Below are 22868 nucleotides of genomic sequence, written 5' to 3' on the forward strand. Positions count from 1 at the left end.
ACCAAAATGATTATTTTTTACCAAATACCAAATATGAATATGTATTAAGCTCAACACATTTGTCAATGCTTAACAAAACCATCACCCTGAATGACAAAACATCTACTTCAGCTTATATTGCAGGGAACCGAATGGCGGCCTTTTCCAAAGAGTGAACTTGAAGTTAAGCACCATTATTCACAACATCTACTTATTTAAAAATAAAAAATAAAATAAAGATAAATAAATAAGCATAGTTCTTTTAATATAAAGGACTATGTTGTTTTAACTTGGTATTTTATATGTTTATTTAAAGATGTCATGGTAAATCAAAGTCCAGACATTTTTACAATTTGGAACATTATTAACCCCACATATTGACATTTTACTGTTACAAAAGTTGACTTGTATTTAAGGTGTTTTTATTTATTTAAAATGACTTTTGTAAATAAAATTTCTAATTTGATGCGAACACCAAAATGGTGACATCACGCCTTTGACCCATGTACATTATCCTTTACATAAACAATAGATAAAGGCTCATGATCTAGCGAAAACAATTTATGAATTTTACTTTATAATTCATACACACGCAACCAAGAATCATCAGCAAAGCAAGATTATTAAAATTTCCTTAAGATAGAAATCTTTAAATTCCTTTTATCTCTTTGTCCTTTTAATATTCGATTTCCATTGTATATGTGACCCTGGACCACAAAACCGGTCTTAAGTCGCTGTTTATGCCAAAAATGTATAGGATATTAAGTAAAGATAATGTTCCATGAAGAGATTTTGTATATTCCCTACTGTAAAAAAAATTAAAACTTGATTTTTGATTAGTAATATGCATTGCTATCTTCATTTGGACAATTTTAAATGCAATTTTCTCAATATTTTGATTTATTTGCACCCTCAGATTCCAGATTTAAAGATTGTTTTACCTCAAACAAATATTGTCCTATCAAAACAAACCATACATAAACTGAAAGCTTATTTAATCAGCTTGCAGTGTAAACCAGTGGTCAAAAAAAATGACCCTTATGTGGTCTACGGTCACAAATCATTAACTAATGATTTACTTTATCTTATGTACCATCATTAAATAATAAATCTTTGTCATAGTCATAAAAGTAGTTAATTCCACTATTCTGTGTTTACTGTTCATTACAGCTCAAAACAAAATAAATATTGGTTTCATAAAGATTCATATTTTGGTTCACCAGACCAGAGTGAGAGGAGGAGAACAGACTCAGTCGAGGAGGGGTTACAGACAGCTTATAAGAGGGCTGTTAAAGTGACTACAGCAGAGCAGTTTCACATCCACTTCCTTCTCAAACATCTTACAAAGACACTGTCACTGCCAGACTTTGAAAAGAAAACATGGTAACATTATCTCTTGTCCTGCTCTTGCTTTCAGTCCAGTGGTCCTGGGCTCAGGAAGACCCTCTTCTGCCTTTCTCTGAACACCTGGACCCCGAGCACAAAGTGCGGCTGAAGTGGGGATTTGATGAAATCCAGGGTATCATCTTTTTTGAGCTCTCTGTCAACACCAACGGCTGGGTCGGTTTTGGCTTCAGCCCCAAAGGAGGAATGACTGGAGCAGATGTTGTTATTGGAGGAGTTGGACCCGATGGCAGTTACTTTACGGTAAAAACTGATAACCGTCAGAGTGAACCAGCAACTCATTTTATATTCTTTTGATATTTTGTTCTTTATGTTCTTGATTTTGATGACTATTTCATATTTAGTAATTTTTTTATAATAGGGTTTCCTAGTCTTTCACATCATCAAGACAGACTGATAACTAACAATAAGTCACTTATGGAGTGCAGATGCAAATTAGCTTTATAGCTAACTCTGGAACTACACTTCTGTTGTGCATCGTCCCATAAATGAAATAAACTAAAAACTTAAGGTGAAGTTACACATTTTTTGTTCTGTATACTGTTGATTTTGATTCATCATGTTTCAGGCACGTGCACACATAAACATCAAAGGGGGCTTGAGCACCTTGCCCATTTTCTTCCTCGAGAGAAATTGCTCTTTTTTCTAATTTTTTATAAGTTAATAAATGTTTATATGTGCGCGCGTGTATGTGTTTCTGTTTGCGCACAGCTTTGGGGCAGATATGGGGGCAGAACTATATTTATATAGAATTTCATATAGGCAATCAGTATCACACGAAGACTGACTTTTTTACACCAAAAAGCAGCATGATTATAAATGCGATATTGATTTTATACAGCAGTTCAATAAACAAGAATGTAATACTAACACACTTATTTAGGCGGATAGCAGATAGCACTCACACTCACTGATCTATATATAACTGAACCCGCGCACTTGCCCACCTCTTCCAACCGAGCCAGGGACTGCTAAATGGAGTGATCACACTAGTCAAACAAACCAAGCTTTGGGGGTCAAACACGCTCCGGCACAGTTTGCCTAGTGTGAACACACCCTAATTATTCTCCCACATCCCACACACACTAGTTTCTACTACAGCACATCAAGTGTTGTCCCACACTGCATTCTGCTGCAAAGGGGGCCCGCGATAATGCCTGTTATAATGTTATAATCGAGGCTCTGGACTCTGAGCATAACTTGTTTTTCTATAACAAACTATAAAATATTTTCTATAAAAACGTCCTGGCAGTAACAAAAATGGCTTGTTTTATATTTAGTTTAATTGTTATAAGTTGAGATTTAGACTACAATAAATATTTAAACTTCTACTATGAAAAGGGAACACTACTTTAAAAAGCAACGTGTTTGTTTAAAGTGTTTGCAAACCAAATGTTATTACACTTTTGTTATTATAGCAGTAGGCCTACTTTTAAAAGATAAAAGGTGCACAATACAGTACTTTAAATGCATTATTTTGAATTTGACTTAAAAGATGATGCACACTTTTAGAAAAAAATGGCTTTATAAAGTTAAAAATGCCCATAATAAGGTAAAAAAATCAATTTAAACTTACTGAAAAAAAGAGATTAATTTCGATCACTGCTGTGAACTGATCACTACACAGAATATACAGAATATCAAAAGCAGTCAGCTGTCCATGGTAGCACTTAAAAGGTTAGTTCACCCAAAAATCAAAATGATGTCATTAATAACTCACCCTCATGTCGTTCCAAACCCGTGAGAGCTCCGTTTATCTTCGGAACACAGTTTAAGATATTTTAGATTTAGTCCGAGAGCTCTCAGTCCCTCCATTGAAACTGTGTGTATGATCTACTGTCCATGTCCAGAAAGGTAAGAAAAACATCATCAAAGTAATCCATGTGACATCAGAGGGTCAGTTAGAATTTTTTGAAGCATCAAAAATACATTTTGGTCCAAAAATAGCAAAAAAAATACAACTTTATTCAGCATTGTCTTCTCTTCCGGGTCTGTTGTGAGCGCGTTCACTGCAGTTTGTAATATAATTATTCGATGTAACCGGATCTTCTTAAACCAGTTCACCAAATCGAACTGAATCGTTTGAAACGGTTCGCGTCTCCAATAAGCATTAATCCACAAATGACTTAAGCTGTTAACTTTTTTAATGTGGTTGACACTCCCTCTGAGTTAAAACAAACCAATATCCCGGAGTAATTCATTTACTCAAACAGTACACTGACTGAACTGCTGTGAAGAGAGAAATGAAGACGAACACCGAGCCGAGCCAGATAACGAACTTGGTGATTGATTCTGATCTGATTCTGTGCTAATGTTATGAGCGCGGGTAAACCGAGGCTTGAATCAATGGCAGTCATTGCAAATGACGTCATTACTGTACGTCCAGCGCAAAAGAACCAGTGAACCATTTTCTTCAACCGGTTTATTGAATCGAACTGTCCAAAAGAACTACTGGTGATCCGAAAACCGATGCAAATGGTTCTTGACTCGAGAATAGTGATGTGTCGTTCGTGAACGAATCGTTCTTTTTGAACGAATCTTTTAGGTGAATGAATCGTTCTCGTTCACGCAATCCACTGACTCATATTTCTCGTTCACTGAAGTTCCTCCCTCCACAGCAGCGCGGCGCTATTAGCAGCGCATGCGCAGCTCGGTGAACCGGGTAACAACCATTTCATCCTGTCAAAGAATTACTCAACCTCGAGCCAATAACCTTCGAGTATGAGATGTGACAGAGCATGTGATTTGTTGAATGCAGTGAACGAATACGCCCTTCAATGAACTAGTAGTCTCATATGAGTCTGAACGAGATCTAGAGATCTTATAGTTCCCTTTCGAGGGAACTTCGAACTGCGTCCTCTTAGGGGTCGCTTTGGGGAACACCTCGTCGTGACCCGTGTCTGAAGCATACTTTAAAAAACACCAACGCATTGGCCGGCGACAGCCTCTGACATCACTACCGGTGCGACTATAAATAAGTGACCGGAGAGCACGTCATTTATCTTTTTCATCTTCATTGACTGTTTTGTTTGAAGCGTGCATCTGAGAAATGACCACGGTAAGAGCGATCTTTCTTTGTTTATCATGGCATCCACTAGCAAGGCGTTTAAACAGTGCGTGCATCCGTGTCAGCGTTATTTGTCACCTGATGACACACACAGTCTTCACGTCTCTTGTTTGGGCGAAGAGCATGCGCGCGATGTCCTTGGGGGGCGATCTGCATGCATTGTGAGCGTTTTCCTATGAAAAAGCTCCGCTCTCGTTTGTCTCTCTTTTCGAGGAAAGAGGGACAGCCATCTGTTTCCCGCGGCTCAGGACCAGCCGCTGTTGAGGCACGGAGGAAAATGAGCTTGTGGGGATCACAGGTGGATCTCGTTGAGGAGTTTAGAGAGGGACTTTCCCTTTTACGCTCTTCGGCGGCAGACGAGAGTGAACTTCAGGAGGAAGATGTGTTGTCATTAACCCTTTCTGATACTGAAGTTAGTGCTCTGCTGGGTTCTACCCAGGAAGAGCAGAAGATATCTGAGGATGGCGAAGAAGCTGAGGCTGAGCTTTCTCAATCCTCCTGCCCTGCGTATGGGGAGCTGTGAGAGGTTATGGATCATGCCACAGCAAAGTTAGACTTGCCATGGAAACGTACCAGCAAAATAACGTTGCAAGGTCGCCTTGATGAGCGTTATTTATCTGACCATAGCCCTCCAGCCCAGGTGAGCCTTCCATTCTTGCCTGATTTAAATGCAGAAGTCGAAAAAGAATGGAAGAGGCCATTTTCTTCTTGCATCCATCGGTTTCAGCATACGAGTTATGCTAACATCGAGGGCATGCGCGAAAATGGCTATGAGAAGATGCCCCCTGTAGATTGCTAGCTATCTCTCTGTGGGGGAAACATCCTCTCTTAAATCTCCCTCTTTGCCATCTAAGCCCCTCCAGGATACATCCCGCTTAAATGGCAGAGCATACGCAACAGCAGGTCAGGCTGTGGCTTCATTGCACACGATGGCAGTGCTTCAGGCCTATCAGGCTGACCTGTTGAAGGACCTGGATAAAGACGAGGGCCTTTCAGCTGACCAGATAGCCGAGCTGCGCCACACCACAGACCTCTCTCTCCGTGCTACCAAACAGGCCGCCTCCGCCATGGGTAGGTCTATGGCTGCCATGGTAGTAATGGAGAGACATCTGTGGGTGAACCTGGCAGACATCGGGAGGAAAGAAAGGCGCTTTCTTCTCGATGCTCCCGTCTCACCTTCTAAGCTTTTCGGTACCTCCGTCAAGACGGTGGTCGAAAAGTTCAGGGAGGCAAGGGCGCGCTCAGCTGCCTTTAAATCCTTCGTTCCATGAAGGTCCAGGTCTGAGCCCGAATACCATAGGGGTCCTGGCCCGTCTCGTTCTGAGGATCAAAGACGGGCACAGAAGGCTAGTGTCTCGGCTCGCGCTCCTCCCCTGCCTGTGGGCAGGGGCAAGAGGAATCGTGGGTCACGAGGAGGTAAGAAGGACCTGAGGGATGTGATTGAGACGAGGCAGCGTTCTCGTCCGAATCGGAGCGATACCTAGGTAGCTACTCATTCCCTTTGGATGTTTTTAACTTCTGCTATATTCATATATATCATAATAACCACCTTACTGATGGTCCGGACTATAAGGAGGCGCCCCGTGAGCGGGGTTCCAGTACAGGAGGGTGGGTGAGTATGTAACCCTTTTTGTATATACTTATGGGTTCAATTGCTGGTGGTTATGTGTCTACTAACATTCTTTTACAGTGCTCAGTCGTGGCATCTACTAACACCCGTCAGCACCGACCTTCCGGCCTCGTGCTCTAGTATTAGGCGACCGAGATCACAGGCTTCTGCGGGAGCCTTGCTGATCATCAGAACTGGCACAGCACTGCAGGAGATTTCATGAATGTCTGGCCAGGTCACCCTGAGGGGCCTCCTGGCCGCTTATATGCACTGTCACATCCAGTGGGAAGGTGGAGGTGGTGGTTACAGAATTCTTCCTGTATATACTGTACTGCCTCAAGTGATGCTCCCCTCGCCAGAGGTTTGTAAAATTGGAGCTTGCCTCTCCCGTGCAGTTCAACGCCTCTGCAATGCTTAGGAACCTCTAAGAAAACATGCTACTTTGTACTTCCTAAAGTGGTAAGTGTGCGCAGTTGCTTCGTGCCCTTTCTTGAGTTGGTGAAAAGCCCTGTTCATCTTGGGCGCCACTCCATTTATGTATCCTCGAATACCTATCTAAGCAGGGTATTGCTACCAGGGATCTGTTGAGACAGCTTCTTCAGCAAACTTGTGCGAGAGCAAGCTGTAGCCCCTTTGTGACAGGCAAGACCTTGTATAAATACTGGTTTCTTAGCCCTTATCCCTTTAAAGGAATCCTTCCTGATTCCAAGCCTTTAGCTCTACCCCGGGCCGAGGTCCTAACAAATAAACTGGCTATGCAGCTTAGGCCTTTGGCCGTAAGGGATAATGTCACAGACAGCCGTCTAAACGTCCCAGGGGCAACTCCCATGGAAATGGTACAGTTGGTACTTAGTGTTTGCCATGATTCTGGCCTGCACTCCCCTTAGCATGGTGGCATGGGTATACTGTTCCCCAAAGCGACCCCTAAGAGGACGCAGTTCGAAGTTCCCTTGAAAGGGAACTGTCTCAGGTTACGTATGTAACCATGGTTCCCTGAGTAGGGAACGAGACACTGCATCCTCTAGCTCCCTGCCATGCTTCGGATGGAAGCTTCAAACGAAGAAGATAAATGACGTGCTCTCCGGTCGCTTATTTATAGTCGCACCAGTAGTGACGTCAGAGGCTGTCGCCGGCCAACGCGTTGGTGTTTTTTCAAAGTATGCTTCAGACACGGGTCATGACGAGGTGTTCCCCAAAGCAACCCCTAAGAGGATGCAGTGTCTCCTTCCCTACTCAGGGAACTATGGTTACATACCTAACCTGAGACAGTTCATGAATGAAATGACTGAACTGATACCCATGTCGTTCGTGAACAAGTTGAATGATTTAGTACATCTCGTTCGTGAATGAAATGACTGAACTGGCACACATGTCATTCGTGAATGAGTTGAATGAACGGATACACCGTTCGTGAATGAAATTAACTGGAATAGCTTATCTCGTTCGTGAACGAAATGAATGAGAGTAAACTGGGTTAGACTGCCATTTAGCATGTCAATCTTGCAAAATGCAAAGCGCAGTTATAGGCACTGTGCACATACGCTTGTTTTGATATTTAGCATACAGAACTCCACGTTTAATCCCTGATTTATGAATGTGAATATATTATGTACAAACTGTCTGACCAAACAATTAAAATTCTAATTAGGCTAGAAAACCTTGTGCTTTGTTCATCTGAACAACTTAATTAGACTTTATATATTTAATGCGATTATGCACACATTTTTATAAAGCCAGATCAGTTTTTGTAACAAGTGAATAAGTTCGTTGATTTAAGACATAACACACAATACACTCTTTTTTGCCACCTGCTGGCATATTTTGTGTAATACGAAGAAATTATCACTGAACGAATCAGTGAACGATTCTGAACATTTTGGTGAACGAACTGAAAATGAACGAATCTCTTGATACTTTAACTCAGAGGGAGTGTCAGCCACATTAACACACAATAACACTCAGCAAAATATCATCTAATTATCGTTATCAATAAAATCCCAGAAAATATTGAGATTTTTTTTTTGTCAATATCGCACACCCCCAGTGCTTTAAGTGGGCCGGTACGCACCGGTACTCAGGGCCGGCCTTGACCAATTTGCTGCCCTAGGCAAGATTTTACCTGGCGCCCCATGCATCACAGCCCATTTCACCCTGTCATTGTGTTCATGATTTAGCATATATATATATATATATATATATATATATATATACACACACACACACACACAGACACATTACAGCAGAACTGTTTCCAACACTCATAATAAATCATCATATTAGAATGATTTCTAAAGGATCATGTGATAGACCGGATGTCACATGTGACACTGAAGAATGGAGTAATGATGTTGAAAATTCAGCTTTGCATCACAGAAATAAATGATAATTTAAAGTATAATAAATTGAAAACAAATTATTTTAAATTGTAATAATATATCACAATATATCATGTTTTTCTGTTTTTTTTTGATCAAATAAATGCAGGCTTGATGAGCAGAAGAAACTTCTTTCAAAAACATTAACAATAGTAATGTTTCCAAACTTTTGGTCTGTACTGTATCCCCCCAAAACTGCACAACTGTAGAGTAAAACATTAATAAAAAAGTGATAATAAAAAATGCGTCTTAAAACTGACATGATTGTACAAAATCACAGTCTGGGGACTCAGAACTCAGAACAACTGCTAACATTAAGTTTAAGGTAAAAATAACTGCCATGAAATTATAGTATCCTACTCCTATGCAATAAATTGTTCTTTCATTACATCTCTTTACCTCTGTCTTTATCCTCTTCTCTTCTTTTTGGCACTGTATCTATCGCAGACTATGCTCATTTATAATGTGTCATGTAAATTCGGCCTTCCGTCACAATCAGGAAACTTTCACCGTGTCTAGAACTGGCGCGAGCTGCCAGGCCCGTTTCTACGAGCTGTGTGTTAACAAAAGCAGTGCTGTCTACATTGGATGCGGCGTCGGGCACGCTACACAACAAATTACCAACAACTGATCGTGCGCGCGCTCTGTTTCTGACGCACTTCAAGCACTCGATGGGCGGGGGAAGATTGAAGAGCCGGACATTTTTTTTTTTTTTTTTTTTTTTTGGTTTATTTGGTAGTATTTCGAATTAATGGTTTTTAAATAGTAGCCTATTATAAAAAAAAATGTGTAAAAAAATAAAAATAATAATTCACTCGTTCACTCGTTCACTCATTCTGGCGCCCCTATGGATGAGTGGCGCCCTTAGCATTTGCCTATACCGCCTATGCCGCGGGCGGCCCTGCGAGGAGCGTCTCGCTGCAGCTTGCGGTGGACATCCAACCCCGCCCACATCCAAGTGTGACGTCAGACGCCACGCCTATGCCATACGTAAAAATACGTCATCGGGTGATGCCAGGTGACAACTCATGTGTTGTGCGCATGTGCAAAAATGGCGGAAGTATGTTTTTTTTTTTTTTTTTTTTTTTTATTAACATTTTGTCAAAGTACAATTTTAAGACGTAAACAAAATTGAATCAATTTTATCGGAAGTATATTGTTTCGGGGATCAAATTAAATAATGTTATCTTTCGTTTTACTAATACAGGTTAAATAACTTGTATTAAATACATTTAAATAGTACAAATTAAACCTAGGCCACATCTCTAATGTATGGAAGTAAATTCATCCAAACAGCCGGTAAAACGCCTGCATTGGTTGATTATACTTAGGTAAATTAATATAATATTTATACCTTCCGCTGTTCGATTATGTAAATGACAAATTCACATATTTTATGATCGATTGTAACATACCTTAGACAATATGAAAGTTAAGTAGACAATTTTGTTTAAGGCATTTTTATTTATCTAATTCTCTAAAAATATGTTTCACTTATAAGGTAGGAATGTTAGTGATCATATCACTATTTTAAGGATAAATATGGGTGTTATGCAATAACTGGAATCCTCCCCTCTTTGCTTTTTTTTAAATGTGTTTATTTTTCAAATTTCTTTCATTTTAAATAAAAAAAAAATGTTGCTGAAATTGGCAAATTTATATACTTCATTTGGTTTTAAGTATTTTTGTTTTCCTTTTAATTATATACAAGAACAATTATGATCTACACACTAATATTTTTTATAGCATGGAAAAAAAAAATGTATCACCTCGCAAAAAAGAGCAACTACATTTGCATGATAGGATTGACGGTTCTCTATATAGACTAAGCTACACATACATAGGCTTAAGTCATTGGTTGCTTTGATAGATTATGTAAGTAACATGGCATTGACTTTTGGGCCTTTTTCCATCAACACAAATATATATAAAAATGTGTCCAAGTCCTACGGATGCATAAAGATCAATAAAAAGACATCCCTTGGGTATTGTTATATTTATTTCACAAAACAATAATATTCAACAATGTAGAGTAAATAAATTATTATAAATTAAATAACTCCCAGAAACATTTTATTGACTTTCAGCCCCTGTTCATCAACACATTTTAATAAGAACGTTTCCATATCCTCGCGATTGTCAAAGACAAACACACAGGCATCCCTTGCTTTCTCAGTCTCTCTTTTCAGGTAGTCTTTGATTATATTAGACTGTTTTTCTTCGTCCATCTGGAGAAATTCAGGCTCTGTCACCTCTCCATGGAACAGCTCACAGTGGCTCTGAACCCAGCACCATGCTACACCAATGTCCCTTATGAACTTCCTCTTCAGTTCCTCTTCGATCTTCTGTTGAAAGTAAAAAATAAACTGTGTTTGTGGGGTAAATCTAAAATTACTATAATTATTTTCACAGAAAAAAAAAATGTTTTTACCTCATCACTGTCATCTTGACCCATCACAGTTTCCGTACTAGCTGGCTGTTTGGTGATGGTGGACTCTGACAACCTAAAGACAGACTCAAAGGTTAGGTAAATGGACCATTTGTAGAGCATCTTTTTAGTATTTCCAACCACTCAAAGCATTCAACACATTTCTAAACATTCAACATTGTGGCCTCTCCAAAGTTTTGCTACTGCAGTGCCTAACATTCTAGGAGGAAACATTTAGTGTGTCTGGGTAGTTTGAATGCAGAAGAATCAATTTCATTTCATTAACCAGTTGTGTGTACCTTGGATGGGACATGTTTTGCAAGAGCAAACTACACCACCACCTTCGGAGCTGAGGGATGTCATCCTAACAGATAAAACCCAAAATAAAAAACTGAGAATGCATTTGAAAAAACTTCTGGAAAAAATAAATAAATAAAAAAGGAAAACCTTCCAAAAGAAAATTTGAGGTCATCACCTGGCTAAAGTCAAATGTCCAGTCCAGGGCCATATAGAGTGCATACTGAAACAGACAACAAATACCATTGAGAAAATTCAAATATTGAAATTAACTGACACCAATTTACTGTAACGTACAGATAACACTAGACCGTATTCATCTAAATACTGCATGTAAACTAAACTAAACTTCTGCCATCCCCATAACTGCTCAGAATCTGTAATTCACTGCTTACCATCAGCATGAACAGACCACAATCCAGTCCCTCTCTCTGGGTTGGAATATTCTATCAAATATTTAAATGTATAATTATTTTTTTTTTTTATACATAAAACTACAGAACAAGGACTGAAAAAAAAAACTGATGATTGCATTCTCGTACCTTGGTTATAATGATCTTCCACGGGCCATTCATTTTAAGATGAAGTAACCTGTAGAAAAAAAAATTAACAAAAGTGTAGAGTGTACACAGCAAGTTACAAAACACACATAGATAAATAACAACAATATTCTCATCACTTTAGTGGTTCCCAAGAAACTACAGTTCATCTTGTTGTTCTTTGAGATTCACATACATATTTAGATTATACAACATACATATACATGCATATATGATTTAAAAACACAAAAACCAATCATTATCTAAAGACATGCTCTCACCATACCTCCATGGTCCACTGCATGACTTATGTGGTTCTCTAGAAGGTGAAGTGTAAAAGATAACTTCTCTTCAGTGGTGAAACTGCAGCAGGGACATTCAAACCCCCCCATCACGGCAGAACTGTTCTGGATCAGGTTTGGACTGCAGAGGTGTAGGATCCTGTAAAACATGATAAATATTATGTGTATATAGAAGGATACAAAGATTTGCCACGAACAGAGACATAGTAAGACATAGTGAATTGTGTGGTTGCTCAAACAAGTTATTGTGCAAGAGTTGTCAGTGTATATCATTAAATATATTCCATGTGTTTTGCATGGGGCCAGGGGAGTACATGTATGTGAGAGAGGTGAAGTGTGAGTGTGTGTGTGTGTGTGAGAGAGATCAGTATTATGTGTCAGGGATATAAAAAAAAAAACATGAAGGATGAATCAATGCACATACATTTTATCAGGATACAGTTAGGAGCATTATAGACATTATGAAAGTAAACACAGCAGTGTTGGTAGCCTTATAACGTGCCTGTGTGCTATCGTTTCACTTCATGTCTAACAAAATATTCATTGATAATTTAATGTGTACATTTTACCATTTTAACTATTAACGTTAAGCAGAGACATACAGTGAGTGTGACAAACACTTTTGGGCTAAAAACCGAATTTTTCATTACTTACAGCCATGGCAGATAACTTCTTCCTCTTCTGGGCAACTGGCAAATACAGATAACAACAACTTCTTCTTCTTTCTGGCGATCGCAAAACAATATTTCCTTCTTTTACCGATTAAAAACATCACAAACTTCTTCAGTTCAGTCTTCTCGACGCTTCTTCCTGTTTGAAATTTAATGAGAACGTGACGTAGACGGATATAGGCGCGGTTTATGATGGCACATCCGGGTGGGCAGGGTTGGATATGTGACGTCTTTGGATGTGGGCGGGGTACCTGACGTCACGCTTGGATGTGGGCGGGGTTGGATGTCCACCGCAGGCTGCAGCGAGCCCTACTTGGGCCCTGCCGGTACTCTTAGTACCGCCACTTCCAAATATAGCTCTTGAGCGTACCGCCACCTCTCCGTGCGCCCAGAACGTGCTTTTAGCGTACCGGTACGCTCATTTGGACATCTGTTTTAATAGAGGTTTTAATCTTTTGCCTGTGCTGCCGCTTCTCAAAGCGCCCTTCACAATGCAAGCTTCCTAATTCGTCCCACCGAGAGCAGAGCATTACCCATACACCCTTGAGTTTTACAAGTGAAAAGCGCATGCGTCGCTTTTGTCGCTGTCACTCTCTATGCTGTCACTTTGAACAACTCAACGTGGCCGGAGAGGGTGTGTGAAATGCGCACACTCGGCTTGGTAAAAATTCAAATACAGTGAACAACACTTAATATGCTCTCCTGGCTTCAGAATCTGAGTACTAAAACAACACGGTCAGAATCAGATGACTCGCTGGCTGACACCCCACTAAGCCAGAATGATATCGCTGCAGGTCAGACGCAACCTTTTGCACATTTTATTTATGTTCAGTAGCTCTTTCTAGCTCAAGCAAATCCACAAACTAATAAAAGGATTTATTATTTTTTAGAAAAGGTCATATGTTGACTGCTGTATATAAATCCCCTTCAATTTAGTTGTTGTTACCTCAGGGGATGAGGGGAGTCATCAAAAAAAAAATATATATATATAGGCTATAATAGAGTACCGGCACCTCTTTTGGGCCACTTAAAGCACTGCACACCACTAATATATTTATAATGGTTTGTTTAGAATTAATTAATTTATTTATTTATTAATTTTCTAAATATGAGAACTGACCTTTTTTCCACTTGAGCCCCTGCCCCTCAAAATGTATGTGCACATCCCTCAGTCACATTTAGTTAACAGGGATTTAGGCCTAACAGTATTATTAATATCGTAGTATCGCAATAGAAACGTCTTGATATCATCGTGGTCACATGACGATATGAAACAATAAGTCTTCATATCGCAAAAACGATATGCCTATGAAATATAAATTTTAATTTACTTTACAGTAAAATTGTTTTACTATTACTGTCATAGAAATAAAAATAATATAAAATTGCTGTTGTTATTATTATTATATTCAAATTTGTTTGGCTTCCTAAAACACCAGTGTGAATGTAATTTAGACAGAGACAGTATGTCACAACTAAAAAGAGGGTTGAGGTGCAAGCCAATTTGTACCTTTTTTTCTAACGTAGATTTTTTCAGTTAAGAATATGGTTTGGACCTCTTTATTTTGAACTCTCAAAGTGCATTAGATAGAATAAATAAACTTCAAAATGTACAAAATGTAATTTTTTCCCAAGTGTTATTTATTTATTTTTTATATCGCAATAAATATTGTACTTTGGACTTCATATCGATATATTATCATATCGTGAAATTTTTATATCATTACATCTCTATTAGTTAATTATCTATTGTACACACTGTTATATTTGGATTTAGTCTTTCACATCATAAAGATAGACTGATGACTGTCAATAAGTCACAAATAATTTTATATTTCTTTCATATTTTGTTCTGTATACTGTCGATTCTGATTCATCGGGTTTGTCACATTTAGTTCTAAATTTAGCAGATGCAGTTAACATTAACCTGATATTAATATAAGATCTTTAAAGTCAAAGTGTTAAACTGATTGGAAACTGCAACTATAACTATAATTACAGCATCATAAAAACACCTGTTACTATGCATGCATACATGCTACATTTCTCATTTCTCTTTTCTGTTTTTTTTTTTTTGGTATTCAGGACCGTCATGCTGAGGGGATTTCAATGCCTGTGGTTGACCACCAGCAGAACTACAAACTTCTGTCTCTGACTGAGTCTGATGGGAAAACAGTCATGAAGTTTCAGAGGTCCATTGATTCCTGTGATAAAGATGATCTACCCATCACTGTGAGCCTGTTTAACCATTTTTCTTTCAACTATTCTTTACAAAGGAAAAGTAATTCAGCACCAGCATGTAACCATCCCCATTCATTGTTTGTAAGATGTACTCTGCAGTTTTATTCAGAAAACAATGACGGTAGAACTATGACATTTAGGCATGGGCCGGTATGAGATTTTGACATAATGAATAATATTAAATGCTATAAAAGCGATTATTGTTATTTTAGTGTTAAGTTTTTGATTTAAATTAGATTCTATAATTGTACAATTTTAAGCAAAAACAGAAAGAAAAAAACTTTTCTTAGCTTTTTAAAAGTTTTTTTCATTTAGCTTTGTAAATTTATGCTCCACAAAACATACTCGCAGGAAACAGAAACATCAGACAGGCTAAATGAAAATGCAAATTCACTCTCTGCCAGTGGGTGGTGCTTATGGTACAATGGCGTTAGAGCATTTTGTTGGTTACAGATGTGAACAAAACATTGTTGCACTTATCCACTTTTTCTTCCTATAAAGGCCATTGTACACTGAAGTTCCTTGCACACTGACTCCGAACTGACTCCTTTTTTTTTCATATTTGTCATCCTTTCCTATCAAAATGCTTGCTGTGGAGGTGAAAATGTAGATGACAGATGAAATTTTCGGAGGCAGTGTGTAAACATGATTGAGTTTTTATTATTTTTTGACATGCAAAAATTTTGGACAAGGATATCAGACCATATCAGGATATCACATTTATACACTGTCTCCGAAACTTTCGTCTATCATAAAAAAAATTAAATAAAATAGCAAGCATTTTGATAGGAAAGGATGACGAATATTAAAAGTACAAAAAAAGCATACAAAAATTTTAGACTCTGTGCAAGGACCTTAAGAGTGCCATTCGGAAATTTTATGGGTCTGGCTTCTGTCTCATCTGCATAACCCCTCGATTTGCTGCTTGATATTGCAAATTGGTGTGTCTTACCATATTAATTTTAATGTATTATCTTAATTATGAACATACTGGTTTGTAGTGCAGACAGTTTTACCATTTACTGGACGTTGTTATTCTATGTACATAGCTATGCACATATCTACGGGTCAGTTACCCTGAGAGATACATAATATAATAATACAAACCCCCACCCCCAACTAAATATGTAGATTTTTCATTAAGTATTTTGCTCATAGTGAACAGAGCTGCTCTGCCTGCTGCCTCTTTGTGTTCATCTCTTTAAAAATTGTATTGGTTTTTAAAAGTGTGATATAGCCCACCATGAAACCGGTAATCAGCCCATGCCTAATGGCATTGTAAAACAAAACCAGCAATGTAAAGGAATCCACTATGTTAGGCCCACTTGGATCAGGGCATTTCTAAGGACTCCTAAGTATTTGTAACTAAGTAACAAACTGTTGACCTTGTTTGTTAAGGAGCTCTCAGCTGCACTTCAGAAACACTCCTTAAACTGAAAACATGGACTGTCTTTTAAAACGGATATTCTAGATAAAAAAGAGCAAAAATTATTAAATTCTCAAGCAATTGTGATTTTTATTGTATGATCAGGATCTCCCCATGAAGCTGATCTATGCGTACGGACAGAGTGATGATATCACATACCACAGCAACCAAAGAGGCACAAAGGAGCTGAACCTGTTGAAGTACATGCCTCACGTCAACCCTCCAAATAGGAGCTTTTTTGACATAACTATGGTCAATGTAAGAGAGATTTTTACTTTGTTGTTTGGCTTTCCTGTCTGTAAAACCAATTTTAGTTCCTGACATTTCATGAGCAACATTTAACTTTTTTAACATATTTTAAAATGTAATGAATTCCTGTGAAGCAAAGCTTAATTTTAATCAGACGTTAATCCAGTCTCAGTGTCACATGATCCCTTCAGAATTCATTCTAATATGCTGATTTGCTGCTCAAGAAACATTAATTATTAATGTTGAAATAAGATTTTTGATTAACTGTAAGCATTTATTTGAAATAAAAAAAGTTTTTATAATATTTTAACATACATTTTAGATGTCTTTAATCTTTGGTCAATTGATTTTTTTACCTGTTGAAGAAAAGTTGTTAAAATTCTTACTGACTTTATAGCTTACCTTTGAATAGCCTAGTTTACAACGATTATCTTAATGGTTTATCTCAATTAAGGAAAGAAAACCTTTTCGAAGTGCTAGTGAGTGTACTTTCACTTCACATGTTGCATACACTTACAATCATTTCAGTTCATTGTACCAGCCAAGCAAACCTACTATCACTGCAAGATCTTGAAAGCCCCGACGTTTGGTCCCAAACAGCACATTTATCGTGTGAGTTTATGAACTTAACACAAACATTATCTAGCCAATGATCTGTCAGTCATCTTCATTTCGGACTTATTTCCATTATCTCCAGATTGAGCCAGTGATCGAAAACTTTGACCTTGTGCATCATATGCTGCTGTACCGCTGCCCTCCGACTGTGACGGAGCCGCTTGAGGCAGAATGTTATACTGGATTGGATCGAGGGTGTATGGAGGTCGTGGCTGTGTGGGGAGTTGGCGGAGGGGTTAGTCTCACCTTTGACTAGGGTTTAAATCATTTTCATGTTAGAAAAAAACTAATTTAAGTCATAAATTACTGGAAAGAAATTGTTAACCGCTGCGACCCCATGGTTTAAAATCAAGAATCGGATCAGTTTGGTTCTTAAAGGGGTCATTGGATGCAAAATTCACTTTTACATGTTTGAACATAAATGTGTGTTTGCAGTGTTTGTACACATTCATCCTATAATGATAAAAATCCACTCAGTGTTTTTTTTTTTTAATCCCTATAGATAACATCCCCTTTCTCAAATCAATCTGTTTTCAGCTTCTTGGCTGTGTGATGTCACACAGACCCAGGCCCCTCCCACGATTTTTGATTGACAGTAGAGTTTTACCTTAGACCCATACTGATTGAACTGTCATCATTCTGCCATTGTTTCGACGTTGGAGAAGGAGTAGACAAGAATTTTAATTGTAATTGAATTTTTTTTTTAAGGCTTTTGAATTTCCTGAGGTGGCAGGACTTCCAATTGGTGGAAGTGTTGGAGATTTTTTCTACAGGCTTGAATTGCATTACAACAACCCCAATAAAAGTGCAGGTCAGTCAGTCGTTTAAAATGTGAAATAGCACACTTTGATGAATTTTTTTCAGATTTAAATATGATAAATCTTTCTTCTCTGCACAGGTCGAGTTGATAACTCAGGTCTGCGATTCTACTATACATCTGAACTCCGTCAGCATGATGCAGCTATTCTGATGACAGGGCTTGCGGTGGCCCCTGGGTATGCCATCCCACCCAAAGCCAAATCCTTCCTTACGTACGGCATGTGTGACACTGCTAATATTCCAAAGGTATGTATATATGTTTATGTACTCACATTCTCACAATCAGATTCAGCACAATCAGTTGTGTTCTGTGCTCTAGAGGTGCTGGAGACGCCACATGATCTTCAGGTGTTCTCTGTGATGCTGCACACACACTTGGCTGGGCTGAAGGTGCGAGTCGGACACTTCAGGTAGACGTTTTTGACCTGAAAATATAGTTCACTTAATATAATCTGTGTGCATTTCTTTCTTCTGTGGTCCATAACCTTAAGTTACTGCAATGAATTCCTTTTTTTTTAATTCTCATTCTCTTCAGAGGGGGAGAACAGATCGATATTCTAGTTGCGGATGAAAGCTATGATTTTGAATATCAGGAAGTGACAAACTTGGGTAAAACTAAGACAGTGAAGTTGGTAAGTGCTGATAAATTTACAGGGATTTCAAGCATAAATATCAAATATATGCTCTGCACAATACAAAATGACACATTTATGTACTGTAATAGTCTTTATTTTAGTACAGTATATAATTATTGGCAATAAGTGAAGTAAAGAAACTTTTCGGTCTTTCAGGATGACAAATTGCTGGTGGAGTGCACCTATAATACTGAAAACCGAGACCGCCTCACATGGGTTGGTACATTTACATAGAGGCTTATATTATATATTGTTATTTCTTTAATGGCATGAGTCTTTAAATTTCCCTGAATCTCATAATTAAAAGTGGTCAGAGCTTGGTGGATGCAAGTATGTTTTTTCATATGTTCTTGATATGTGTATGAGTGCTGCCTTTTACAAGACAAGTAAAAGCTTTAAAAAAAAAAAGCATTACTGATGTATTTTATGTTTTTAGAGTAAAACGTGAAAATTACTTATTTCAGGCATTGAACTAAAAATCCATTAAAATTTGACAAAGCCGAAATACATCATTAATATAGAGCTCTATTTATCTACTCATTAAAGGGGTTATATGATGCTGCTAAAAATAACATTATTTGGTGTTATTTGGTGTCTATGTGGTTTAAGGTAAAAAAAAAAAAAAAAAAAAAAAAAAAAAAAAAAAAAAATTATTTTCCACATACTGTACATTATTGTTCTCCTCTACATCCCACCTTCTGAAACGCAACAATTTTTACAAGACTCATCGGTCTGAAAAGCGAGGTGTGCACTGATTGGCTAGCTATCCAGTGCATTGTGACTGACTGAATGCCTCAAGCGTGTGACAGAAATGTTACGGCCCTTATCATGTTCTGATTCCCTTTCCTGCCGGAGCGCCGAGACATAAACATAAAACCTATTATCCCTTGTGCATTGTTCAAATTCACTACCCTCGGTTTCGGGATAAAAACATCCACTCAATTAAACTGCTGTAAAAATGTATCAGATAAATATTTTTTTTTCAATATTTTTTTGCATAAATCTATTAATCAACCTCAGTCCTGATCAAAACTACCAAATGTTTTTAAAAAAATTCAAGATTTTAACTCCTTAATTGCCAAGTTCATAAATGGTGTCACTGATTTGGGGGGAAAAACAAACAAAATGACATATTTTCAATAGAAAATTAATTGTGGCTGGATTTTTTTTACCTTTTATCACAGTCTTGGGCATGTCAAAGATTAGTAACAACATTGGTTTTGATGCATTTTTAGTTTTTGTGCAGCATTAGATTAAAAAAATTTTCTCCCTCATTTACTGTTCGTGGCTGTTTTTGCCCCATTGACTTCCATTATAACGACATTTTTTGATTGCAAAGCCATGACACCATATAATCATGCATTCTTGATTGTTTGTGGTTTTCCCTGTTGGGAAGAGGTAAAATTTGTTATTTTTACAGTTGATCACTAGGTGGGACCATTAACCTTTTAGATAGGCCTGTGCAAAAAAAGCTTTGTTTCTGACTTGTATATTAAGCTATATGGAGTATAACAGCATATTATATTGTGTGTGTGTGTGTGTTAGATGGCAAATTACTGAGTTAAGATAAGTTAAGCAGGCTAATTCAACATTAATGGCTATCAAGTCCGGTAAAATTTGTAACGTTAGTAACAGAGACTAAGATAGCAGTGACTTGATAGGCATAAACGTTGAATTAGCCTGCTTAACTTGTTATGCTAATCGTTAATGCTTCCAGCTCGAACACCTATAGTCTTGCAGTTATCTTAACTCAGTAATTTGCCATCTAACTAAATGTTAACCATTCTAATTAAAACACTCTTACCTCTGTAAAGCCGTCACAATTATTCATATGATTATCTAACGCATTCTCATCCCGCAACTCTTCTTTGCCGTCAACTGGGAAATACCGGAAAATACACATAAATACATACAGCCAGACGGAGGTACCGTGACCTATGCCTAGAACGCCCGCTGCTGACGTTTTATCGTAGGCTACACGGACATGCTTTTCCAAAATGTGAAACACTTAAATAATTAATGAACCAGTCTGCACACTACTATAGGCTAACTTAAAATCAGAATCAGAAATTTTTTGATCTTTATTGATATTGATAATCCGGGGGACAATTCTTGTGACACAGTTGATGTGCACATCAAGACATTTAAAGAAATAGAAATAATAATCGAATTTGGTAAATAAACAAGTAGCCTATATACATGTAAAAAGTATAAATATGTGCTATAAAATATGAAGAAGAATTATAAAGGACTACGGATATGCAGCCTACAAGATTTACATTACTGTATTAACAGAATTGAATTGATTGTGATGAACAGCACTAGTAAATAAATAGAAGCAGAACTGCATCAAATTATATTACACTGAATATTAAAACAGATAATATTGCACAGAATGTGAAGTATTACATTGCACTACAGTACAGGGTCCAGTTTAATAACAAAGGGTCCATGTGTCAGACACTTCACTATCTTGAGGCCACGAGTTAACTTATCTTGAGGCCACGAGTTAACTTATCTTGAGGCCACGAGTTAGTTATATATATATTTTTTTTTGACAAAGTGGGACCAGAGGGGCTACGTAAAAAACAGCCACCAACAATAAATGAGGGAAAAAAAATAAAATCTAATGCTGCACAAAAACTAAAAATGCATCAAAGCCAATGTTGTTACTAATCTTTGACATGCCCAAGACTGTGATAAAAGGTAAAAAAAAATATCCAGTCCACAATCACTTTTTAAAAAACATTTGGTAGTTTTGATCAAGACTAAGGTTGATTAATAGATTTATACAAAAAAAATTGAAAATCTGATACATTTTTACAGCAGTTTAATTTAGTGGATTTTTTCATCCACGAACATAATGAAGGGTAGTGAATTTGCCCACAGTGTATTGTTAAGTTTTTGAAAAATTTCAAAAAAATTTATTTGCATCATATGCCCCATTTAAAATAGAAAAGAAAGATTATGGATGTGTAAAACTCCCTTTTTCTGCCCTCAGGGGGGGTTCTCAACTACAGATGAGATGTGTTTGGCCTTCATCTTCTACTATCCAGCTATGAATCTGAGCAGCTGTGAGAGCTTCCCTGATTTAAAGTCATTACATTCTGCAATGGGAGCAACAGATACTGAGTAATCTAATTGAAAACCCTTGTTTTGAATAAAATTAGCTCTTAAAATGTGCCCTGATGATAACGTGTCTTTTATTTGATCATTTTGCAGTTCTTGGTACAATATAATGTTCACCAAGACTTGGAATGACATGACTATCAATGAATACCAACAGACACTGAAGAGTATCGACCAGTTCATCACAGTTGTGAACTCACTTGTAAGTGCCCACACCTCCAAAATATCTGCTTCTGTTCTGACCACAGCTGCATTTACCTGACACACTTTTCCACTTGTATTTCCAGAACAATGCATCTTCCTTTAAAGGGACCCTTCCTGATCTCAAAGTCATCCCGCCTGCACCCTGCATAAGTGGCTGTGTGACCAAAAGTCTTGCTGTGCTATCTCTGCTCACATGTTTGGCAGTGCAATGGGCTTCCTTTTGAAACACTAATGCAAACTAGCACTGATGTAACTTGTCTGAATGTCTGAATCATAAAGAGGGCAAAAACCCCTGACTGAAAATTGAGCAAGCTATATGTAACTTCTTCCTTTTTTTATAAATTGTTAAATAAAAATGGACTCTACACTTTACTTTTAATGGTTTACTTGTCTCTTATACGTTATACAGTATGAAACATTTTAAATATAGGTGGTGGTTTATAAGTCTTTGACTTTAAAATGAAATGTTTGTAGTCATAAACCCGGTGTTAGAATAAAAGTACATTCTAGCCTTCAAGATCGGAGATATAAGTTCTGGTTCTGGTTGGGCTTGTGAGCAGAAGAGAGCAGGTACCTGGGACCAAAGAATGAGACACACAAAGGGTCCAGTTCATTCTAAGCTCAACTTTATTATGCATGGTGCTGCATATATATATATAGCATTTGCAGAAGTGAAAGACAAGACCTTATGGAAAATACAAGCTGAATAAGCATAACCTCATTTGGCAATAATCAGATAAACATGCATTTTATTTATTTGTATTTGTATTTTTTATTTTTTATTTGTATTTTAATTATTTATTATTTTTAATATATATAAGGAATTCTCATTTGAGGTTTTAGATTTATTAGTAAAATAATGTCTGTGGGGAAAAAAAA

At 37.5% G+C, this 22868-nt stretch overlaps 1 protein-coding gene across 1 annotated transcript; it reads left to right on the plus strand.

The window, feature by feature from the left end:
• Positions 1–1289: 1289 nt before the first annotated feature.
• On the plus strand, positions 1290–22325 carry LOC132097132 (DBH-like monooxygenase protein 2 homolog). The gene is made up of 13 exons (XM_059502758.1): positions 1290–1626; positions 14757–14903; positions 16444–16596; positions 17116–17199; positions 17285–17437; positions 17911–18013; positions 18101–18267; positions 18343–18431; positions 18557–18653; positions 18813–18872; positions 21658–21788; positions 21879–21987; positions 22073–22325. Exons 1-13 carry the CDS (start codon positions 1360–1362, stop codon positions 22211–22213), a joined length of 1701 nt encoding a protein of 566 aa, XP_059358741.1. The 5' UTR covers positions 1290–1359; the 3' UTR covers positions 22214–22325.
• Positions 22326–22868: the final 543 nt, after the last annotated feature.

Source organism: Carassius carassius, chromosome 21 (assembly GCF_963082965.1).
Source record: "Carassius carassius chromosome 21, fCarCar2.1, whole genome shotgun sequence".
Lineage (NCBI taxonomy): Eukaryota > Metazoa > Chordata > Actinopteri > Cypriniformes > Cyprinidae > Carassius > Carassius carassius.

What these genes read in the sequence shown, in the direction of transcription:
- LOC132097132 (XM_059502758.1), top strand. Translation starts at nt 1,360, where the DNA reads ATGGTAACATTATCTCTTGTCCTGCTCTTGCTTTCAGTCCAGTGGTCC. An exon ending in GTGCGAGTCGGACACTTCAG is followed by an intron (nt 18,432 to 18,556) that starts GTAGACGTTTTT and finishes CATTCTCTTCAG; the next exon opens with AGGGGGAGAACAGATCGATA. An exon ending in ACCGAGACCGCCTCACATGG is followed by an intron (nt 18,873 to 21,657) that starts GTTGGTACATTT and finishes TTCTGCCCTCAG; the next exon opens with GGGGGGTTCTCAACTACAGA.